Source organism: Rattus rattus, chromosome 5 (assembly GCF_011064425.1).
Source record: "Rattus rattus isolate New Zealand chromosome 5, Rrattus_CSIRO_v1, whole genome shotgun sequence".
NCBI classification, from domain to species: domain Eukaryota; kingdom Metazoa; phylum Chordata; class Mammalia; order Rodentia; family Muridae; genus Rattus; species Rattus rattus.
In genome coordinates, this window is record NC_046158.1 from 3,098,861 (window position 1) to 3,108,420 (window position 9,560).

Consider the following 9,560-nt stretch of genomic DNA (forward strand, 5'->3'; position numbering starts at 1 on the left):
ACCCTTTCTCGTCAGCTCCACAATGGTCTGGACCCCCAGGGGAATCGAAGACACTATGGACCCCCAGGGGAATCGCAGACACTAAGGACACACCACTTGGCCCAGAGGGAATAAGAACCAGTATAACATAGTGTTCCCACTGTGGACCAGGAGCCAGGCTGGCATTCCAACAATCACCATTACTACATCCTCCAACAGCAGTCCTGTCATCAGGGAGGTGAACAGGCTGGGGTTTAAGTCCCTTGTTGAAATCAGAGGCAGTGACCAGCAGGCTGGGGTGGACCAGCGGAGAGTCATTCCCTATCGGCAGCGCTCCTTCTGCACACCCCTGAAACCAGGTGGCTACAGAGCTGAGGGCTGCCAGTCAACTGAGCAAAACGGGGTAAAAGCAGTTTCAGGTCTATATTCAAGAGCTCTTTCTTCTAAGCCCCGGGTGCCAATCAACTCAAAGCAAATAGACCACAAGTTTGCAACCGCAACCCCCTGATGACACTAGGTACAGGTTGGGAGCTTCAAGCCTACAAAAATGCAGCCTGATCTTTGGAGAGCCAGCAGGCCCAGAATATCACTAGGACCTGGGGCAAATCTAATGTCCCCACAATTCAAAGCACTAGCCAGGAGAGGCAGATAAAGCGTAGCTGGTCTATGTGCCCTCTTACCACACCTGAGCTCCAGGTCTCTCACCAGTGTCTCTCCCTTGCTCACACTTCTCCGTGGCTCCTTTTCAAACTGGCTTACTTCCCAGTTCCTTATATTCCACATACCAAGTCCCTCAGGTCCTAAGACCCAGAGGCAGACTTACTAGCTGACACCCTGATGCACAGGCAGGGCCTCTTGAAAGCTAGTCAGGGTTGCCAGGTCACTCAGGGGCCTCCCAGCCACATTCAGGTAAACAGGACCTACAGGCAACAATGTTATTGCTGCCAAGATGCCCCAGCCAACCAGGATTTCCAAGCAAAGAGCAGGCCTGAGGGGCCTTGACTCCATAGAGCCAGATCACCTCAGGTCAGGGCTACTGCTAAGCCACCCGGCAGGCGAAGGCACAGCCAGGCTGGCACACGCCAACAGTGCAGCCAATTGAAAGCAAAGACCAGGTTCAAGCAGCAGCCACTAAAGGCATGAAACCGGTTGCGAAGCTTCTTACCAAGGCCACCAGCAGCATGATCTGACTTCAAAGGGGGCCAGGTAACCCAGTACCATGGTCCCACTGACTTCTAAGGCCCATTCTTCCCCATGTCCTCCTGACAGGTGGGTTCTTACCACAGGCTCCCCGGCCACTGTGCCTGCACAGGGAAGACCTTCTGCAGGGGCCTCAGGAACCAAACTGACAAGAAGAGACACTCAGAAAATGCCCAGGATCTAAGAGCATGCCGTGGGAGGGGGAAGAGCCCTCAAAGCACAGGTGAGGAGGAGGCAATTTCAAAGTCCCTTGAATGCCGCCTAACAGTACTGTTGTCTGATTTTCCACTTAAAGGAAACTGAAAACTTGGAATTTCGCATGAGCCCTAGTTTCCAGGACACCACTGACCACTATGCACCCTTTGAATGTCTATCCCCTAGCGCCTTCTTCAAAGCATGATGCTGTGACTTTAGGATGGGGAGCCCTCCTGCCCACTCTGCCTGCTATCCTCTCTCGTCTGTCCCCTTTCTGTGTGCCACCTCTCTGCCAGGATAGGTCAGCACTGCCTGCTGTCTCTTACCAGCACCCAAGAACCATCACCTTAATGGGTAAATGATGTGTCACACTGTTTCCCTGCTCCCTGGGCCCCTGTAGGATTAAAGCAGTTCCAGTCAGGCAACCTTCCATTTCAGTTTTCTCTGGCCCCTCAGCTCCTTTCACACCCTATCCCATCTTGCCTAGGCAGACCTGCCTTCAGACCAGGGGCTTCTCTACAGGCTCTCCCGTCTTCAGCTCAACCCCTCTCAGCTTCTAAGACTCCCATCAAGTGCTCCTATGGTGACGGTAAGCTTAGGGTAAGGGGTGAAAGGAATTAGAAGCTAGAGAAAACAAAGATGGACAGATGTATGAATAAAAACATCTCATCAGTTGGTCTGCCAGAGTCCACTAGGATCCACAAGGACCTGCCCCAGATTAGCTTGCTTACCAGGCATACTGTCACTACCTAACTGGGAGCTCCAAGGGACAGGTCTGCCTAGTCCTGCTCACTCTATAAGCCAGTCAAAAGGGAGTCTCAGTCAAGGAGGAAGAAAGGATCCATGTTTACTAACTCCCGACCTTTTCAATTTGTTCAACCCACAGCGACCCAGTTCTGAGGACAATAAATGAATGCCTTCCCCAATTTGGGAGTCCTCTTGTATCTTCACACTGCTGCCCCATCAGGAATCTCCATTCTGCTTTCTCAGAGCCCATACCAAGCTATCCCAGGGTACACCTTGCACGGCTGTAGACCTAGAGACGTTCTACAGCTTCTTTCACAGGGGGAGAATGAGACTGAGTGATGGAGCCCTGGCCAAATACGTGGTTTAGGTAAGAAACAATCAAGGCTACTTGTGTCCAGGGCCAGGGCCTGGGCTTGGGCACAAGACCTCCACATGCAGAGCTAACTCAAGATCCCAAAAGCCCCTTTGAGTACTCCTGTATGATGGGCACATGCCTGTATCGTAGACAGCAGGCAGTGCCTGTGTGATAAGCTGCCAGGCTCTATTTACAAAAATAAAACCCCAACTGAGGACTCAATGCTAACCAAGAAGGACAAGGGTGGAGGGAAGGCCCGCTCCAAGTCACAGCTTCTCAGACAACCTAGCACTCAAGTACAGAAGCAGGAGGTGGCCTTGAAAGAGAGCTTTCTTCTCCTCCTGGCCCCGCCCACTTTCTCAGTGCAAAGAGGAAGACAGAGGTGAGAGCTAGCTAGACTACAGTCTGGCCAACTGTGTCATTTATTCCTCCTATGAAGTAACTCTGGCAAGTCACTTTTCTGCCCCAGACTTTGGTTTCCCCATCCATTAGCTAAGGAAACAGTATCTTTCCTCTCTCTTCTCCACCCTGTGAGGCAAGTCGGTGTTTCCTTGCACTCCTCTCCCGACACAGCTACCACATCCATGTGGCAAGCCAAGGGACCAATGCCAGTGAGTAGCAGGGCCCCTGGGACATTTGACATTCTTCTGACCTGAAGGCTACTTGGGCATATTAACTTCTGCCAGAATCACCATATTTGGATGGGGCCTCTGTATCTTCCTGGACACCCTCTAAACCTGAAAACTCTCCCAGGTACCAGTTGGATTATCCTCCTGGGAGGGCTCAGGCAAGGACCATAACAAATTGCCTATGCCTGACCACAAATGCACAGTGATTCCTTTTGTCCCACCCTCACCTTACAGTCATGGAGACTCCATATTTACAAAACCCAGTTCAGGGCCTCAAAACTGTCCAGCTCTGCTGTAGCACCCAACCCACTGAAAGAAGCCTTTGTAGAGTCTGGAATGTCTGATGGATCTGTAGTTGCTTCTAACACTTAACACCAAGGCAGGGCTTTGAATTGGACCTGTCGCTAATCAAGTCCTATCTTTGCTACTCCCTGGCTCGGTGAGATCTTCTCGATCTCAGTGTCCTCACCCACACATGGTCAGGTATCTGAGTAGCTCAAAGTCCCTGGCATGGGCAAGCATACAATCGAAGAAACCCACTATGAGAGATGTTCCCCAGTGCCATTTACGACCTGGTAACCTCTAGGGTGTGGTTTTACCATCTGGCCTCATTGACTCTCCAGACGGCTGGGAGGGCTAGTGGGGATACCCTGCTCAAAACACTCAGTACTATGCCCAGCGCAATCTGGGCACTCGGAGCCTGGATGCTGCTCCTGAGGCCGGGTCGGAAGATAAGGCTAAGGAACAGCCGCAGGAGTCACCTGGAGCACCTGTTCCAACTGGGTCAGATGGAGCTGAATACCAGCTGTTGCCATGGCACTCAACACACTGCAAAACACCAGCTAGGAAACAGGGTATTGCAGGGGTGGGGCCTAGGGCTGCTGTCAATCTGACACCACCCATGCTCAACAGCACAAAAAGCCATCCAGAGGTCCCTAGGGTGGGGAAGTTGTGCTGCCAGGATCCAGGCCCAGGATCTGAGCATGTCCAGTCACTTCAGTCCCTACCCGACTTATAAACAACAGGGTCATACAAGTAGGGAGATGGCTGAGGCTCCTGGGGAACAGGATCAATGTAGGAGGGTGTGGGCAGAGGGAAAGGCAACCTCGGAACCCCCATCTCCTGGGTAAAAGCCTACAGAAGCCAAAGCCACCTTAGAGTGGCTTGGGTTCTAACATCACTGCTCTCTGCAGCCACACCTGCCCAGTACTACCCAAGTGCCCAGGATCTTAGCACTCAGATCTGGGCCTCAATGCCAGCTCGTTCTTCTTTAGCACCCACCCACCCACCCAAATGAGGCTTTATTCAGGAATGGGAACTGGGGAAGGCTGCCTGGGCTCGGCTGCGTTCAGAAAATCTGTGGCCTCCTGCCAAGCGGAAGGAGGGAAAAGAGAGGTGAAATCCAGAGTATGTGTGCTAAGTCTTGGAACTCTCCAGACTTTCCAGGATGTGGTGGCAAGTTGAGGCAAGAGAAAAGCTGACAGGTAGGGTCACAGTGGCTGGCTAAGGGTCTAGGTAGACAGGTGAAACTTTAGCCTGGGCTTGGTACAAAAATTCCTTGGTACTGTGCTTAATCCCAGCTCACATGCTGATTAAGAGGTGTTCCCCCTCCCATGACTTGGGGTTGGAGAAGGTTGGGGCCTGGGTCCTTTACAATATAGTAATCATAACTGCTGTAGCAACTCCCCTGGTCATGCGTGGTACACTCTCCATTCCCCTCACAACTGAAAGGTGAGCCTTACTTCCCCATTTTACAGTAAAAGGAAACTGAGGGTCAGAGGCACGATATGGCAGCTAAAGCCACTCTCTCTGAGCCTCTGTTTTCACCTCTGTGAGAATGACTCCCCCTCCCAGGTCAGGGCCCCCATGTCTTCTCCTGCTCCGTGACATAGTCGAGGCGTTGAGAGGTGCTAGTGAAACGGTAAACAGGGCACCAGTAATTGCTAGCACTTGAGATCAGGGAGACTGGGTCATTCACCCAAAGCCACTTACCCTAAAAGTGGCTGACTCCAGGCCCATCACTAAGCACAACCTTCTGACACTGGGCCGTTAGGAAGTATAACTGTAGGGATTGCAGACTTCGCAGGCATCGGATTGCAGCCACCCCCACCACAAAAGGCAGCCCTTGTACAAATTCCTCAGATAAGCAGCTCTGAGCAGAACAGGAGGCCCAGTGCACAGAACAGGCACCTCGCTCTGGCCACAGATTCCAAAATCTGAATCAGACCACACGGCTTCTCTTCTCCCAACAGATTCACCCAACAGGTCTCCCAACTGGCCAAGTCTGGTGGACAACCGCCTCCAGCCAAGTCTCTGGCAACCCATTTACTTCCTCTTTCTGGGGCTCATTATCCCAAACTGTATTACACACCTCTGAGATCTCCGAAGACTGAGGCACTTCTAGCTAACTGGGCCCACAAGGAGCAAGGGACAGGCTAGGAAGGAGATGCATCTCATGAGCTGGGCTAGGGGCCTATCTACTGCAAATTCCCTCTACAACGCTGATGGAGAAAACTGTTAGGTCCAGTGTGCCGAAGAGGGAACAGGAACCCAGAAAGAGCCGGATTTTGACTCCCTTTCCCCATTAGTTGGACTCTACAGACAGGCCAGGACTGTGTGACCCCCATGAGCTCAATCTGCAAAAGGCTGACTGGGAACTCAGATCTCATTCAGCAAGATACTTAGAAGCTGGACCTACCAGGACGGTGAACAACACAAAATCAAACTCGCTTCTTTCAAAGGGAAAGGCAGTCTCCAGGCAAGGACATTTGCAATGCAAAGCAGTCCAGCTTCAGCCAGTGGAGGGCAGTCACTCAGGAGGGGGCTGGGCAACCCAAAATCCAGCCACCACCCTCAATCAAATCCAGGGAGTGCCTGGAACTGGGCTTTCCCAGCCACAGGGAGAAAGCCAGAGACCTGTGGCTGGCCCAAGCTCTCAATCGTATGACTGCCACAAGGGCCAGCTCGCACCCCTACTTAATCCCACAAAGTGCAAATCTCATTCAGCTCTCCCCACACAAGTCTGCAAAACGGGTGACTTGAAGAATGCATGCAGGGCCCTAAAAGGTTTCTGTCTGGTCACCTGCAGACAAGTGCCAGGCACTCTGCCAGCTCACTCAGACTTAAGTCCTGCCTAGTGGAAATCTTTCTCCAGGCATGCCCCTTGCCCTCCGTCCCTAGCTGAGTCTTCCACACTTGCCAAGTGGCTAGATCTCACTCATCTGCACTCCCCACTCTCCCCTGCAAAAGCGAAAACCTCAATGCCTACCTGGACGACAAGCTGACAAAATCCCCGCCATCCAGCAGCCGGACCTTGCAAAAAAGGACCCCGTTCACGAAGGGGACCGCAGTCAGCTCCTCCAAGGTAAAAGTGGTTTGGAATTTGAATTTCTTCTTCTTCATCAAAAAAGCCATGAGCGAGTTCCCTGAGTCTGAAGCCCGTAGGGCCAAAAAGAGAGGAAAAAAAAAAAAAGGAAAAAAAAGAGGGGGGGGATACTAGAAAACCCCAGGATTCCTTTCCCGACACCACACCCCCCCTCCTCAAAAACACCAGAGCCGGATCCAGTCCAGATGGCGGCAGAAGCTGCGGGTAGGAGAGGATCTGAGTACCGAGCCCCAGGTCCAAGGGATCAGTCCCGTGCGCTGGCTGCTTTCACCCTCCGGGGACCCGGGCTCCACCGACATGTAAACAGCGAGGTGCGGCCCCGGTGGCCGGGACTGGCGTGGAGGGCGGCTCGTGAGCGGACAGCAGCATCCCGAGTCGCGGGGCCCGGCGGACCGGTGAGACTGAGACGGCCGGGTAAGCCGCTGGAGGCCCGGGCTGCGGCCCCGCCTCCGCCCCGCTGGCCGCCGGGGGAGGCGCCCAGGCGACGCACACGCCTCCGCACCTGGCGCACCGCGGCCTGCGCAGGTGAGGCCCCGGGAAGCGGAAGCCACCTCAGCGACCGCCCGGGCTCTGCAGGGACCGCTCTGGGAGGCTCTGCCGGGCGGGGAACGTATGCCGGTCTGCCTCCCACTCAGTCCTGGGACCCACGCCGCGCCTGCCCTGACCGAGTCTGAGGCGCCTTCCGACCCGGCCGGATGGCTTCTGCCTCGGTTAGCACCGCTGGAGCACAGCGGCGCCGTCGCCCGCACCTCCGGACGCAGCCGGCTGAGCCCGACGCAGCTCGGCGCTGCTCGGAGAATGCCGAAGCCCCGGCGCGACCGCCCGCGGAGCCGCGGCCGAGAGCAGCAAGGGCGGGGCACGCGAGGCTCACTGCCAACCTGCGATTGGACGGCCCAACTTTACGAACACGAATTTCTATTGGCTGGCAGTGGCGTGGGGCAGGGCTCGCGGAGGCAGAGCCAGTTGAGGGCGCTCGGATTGGAGCGCTCGCGGAGCTGGACCCGCCTCCTTGAGAAGCGCGGTGGGGGGTGGGGTAGGGGACGGAGAGGCGGTGGGAGGTCGCGGGGTGTGGGGGCCGGCGCTGGCAAGAACAGGAGGAGAGCATGAGCCCAAGAAAAGGAGAAACAATGACTAGGGGAAACAATCTGCAAACTAGGGCTAGGAAGGCCTGCCCCGCTCCCGCCAAGAACTGAGCTCCGTGAGCAATGAAGCAGAATGAAAAGGTAGCACCCTGTTTCTCAGGAAATCAGTCGCAGAGGTGTCTGAGAACCTACGCAGGTCTTTCTCGCCTCTGAAAGTGACAAGCGTCTGCCCTGGCGTTGCCGCTTATGAAGATCCATTGGAGCCCGGCAGCCTTGTGACTCAGCCTGTCTCGTTCCAGGCTGTTATCTAAGGCTTTTGTTTTCAGTTTCTCTGATAGTTAAAGCAGAGGACACCTTGGGGAGTCTCATACTCTCCAAGCCATCGGCATTCTGTAATTCTTTTTATCCAGCCCGCCTGCCAGTGTTTAAGGGACTCTGTCCTGAGTCAGGCATGCACCCAGTGGAAAGACTGGATCACAGAGGTAGCTACAGTCTGCTGAAGAGCTCAAATACGGGAGGTCAGAGGAGGCGGCGTGTGCTTTTGGATTGGGACGGAAACTCAAAGGGTTCTGACACAAAGCAGTCCAAGCATTAGAGTACAGCCACTAAGAAGCCTGCTGGCCAGGCAACGTGGTACTCAAAAAGTTTTGAGCATCCCTGGACGCATTCTAATTTGAGAGAAAAACAGATCGGGTTAGACTCTGGCTCAGTCTTGTAGACCAGAGCAAAGAAGGGGCCATCACCTGGTTTTTTGAGATAGTGACTTGCTTGTTCTGGAACGAAAATGGGGAATGGGTGAGTGAGAGGCCATTTTTGATCTGGTTAGGAGATAAGGCCTGCGGGACTTCACTGTGGAAGATTAGAGAGAATTGGGCTGACTGGCATTTGAGATGCAAATTCTCTGCAGGACATTGTGTTTGATACCATGCATGATACTGTGTTTGGACATATGAGTGAAGACTTTCATTTCTGCGCTACATTTCAGAAGCATAGGTGGCAACCTCTGCTTCTCTCAATTGTCCCATAATGTAGCAAACACAGTCAGATTGGAGAAAAACGAACCAATCCATCCAGTCCTCCCTGATATAACTAGACATCTTTTAAAGGTGAGGAAGTAGAGGCCTGAAGGCTCTGGCTTTTTTTTTTTTTTTTTAAATAAATTACATTTGTTGATAGGATTGGGCACATGGGACACAGTGCAGTGGAGGACAGAGAACCAACTTAAGTTCGCTCTTTCTATCACGTGGGCCCTAGAGATTAAATCCATGCCATCAGACTTGGCAGCAAGCACTTTTACCTACTGAGGCTTCTTGCCAGCTCTGACTGTGTTTAGTTTTTGTTTTGTTTGTTTGGTTTTTAGAGTTGGTAGCTCCGTGTCTTTAGCCCAGGTTGGCCTCAAACTGACTGTGGCCAGGGGTGATCCTTCTGCCTTTACTGATTAAGCCTCAGGATTATAGGCTTGTACTTCCACACCAGACTTGGCCTAGAGGGTTTAAATTCTTTGGCTGGACTCTCAACCTGCTCCCCCCCGCCCCCCACTGGCAAGGCCTGCTCCCTAAGGGAAGAAGATGGCTAAGAAGTCAGCCAAGGATGTCTGGAGGCCTAACTGGATCCTCAGTTTCAACTGTGTGATCTCAGGCCACTCTAACAGATTTGTCACCAGGCTTGGTGCCATTTGGTTCTGTGCAGCCTAAAGGCTAGGAACCCAGGAAGTGTCCCTTCTCCCTTCCCAGGCCGTGCAAAAACTGTGGTAACAGGACAGGATGCAAGAGTTGGTGTGAGACAGGATGTGAGTTGGTGTGTTTTGAGACCATCTCAGTCTACAGAATGAGTTCCTGGACAGCCAGGGCTACATGGAGAAACCCTGTCTCGAAAACCAAAAGAAAAAAGAACCAACAGGGGGGCCCAGTTTGTAACCCTTGTCTCTTTTACTGGAGTATTGAAGAGGGGCAGCCAAGGCTAGCCTCTCTTGGAAGAAGCTTTTCAAC

The 9,560-nt window shown here is 53.3% G+C and overlaps 1 protein-coding gene across 1 annotated transcript in view; it reads right to left on the reverse strand.

Annotated features, from left to right (window-relative positions):
* Window positions 1–6,540, reverse strand: part of Fam102a (family with sequence similarity 102 member A) — a 31,298-nt gene extending 24,758 nt beyond the window's left edge. Inside the window, exon 1 of the mRNA XM_032902752.1 lies at window positions 6,374–6,540. Coding sequence (XP_032758643.1) covers window positions 6,374–6,519 — 146 coding nt within the window. The 5' untranslated portion in view covers window positions 6,520–6,540. The remainder of the gene's footprint in view (window positions 1–6,373) is intronic.
* Between the last annotated feature and the right edge of the window lie 3,020 nt (window positions 6,541–9,560).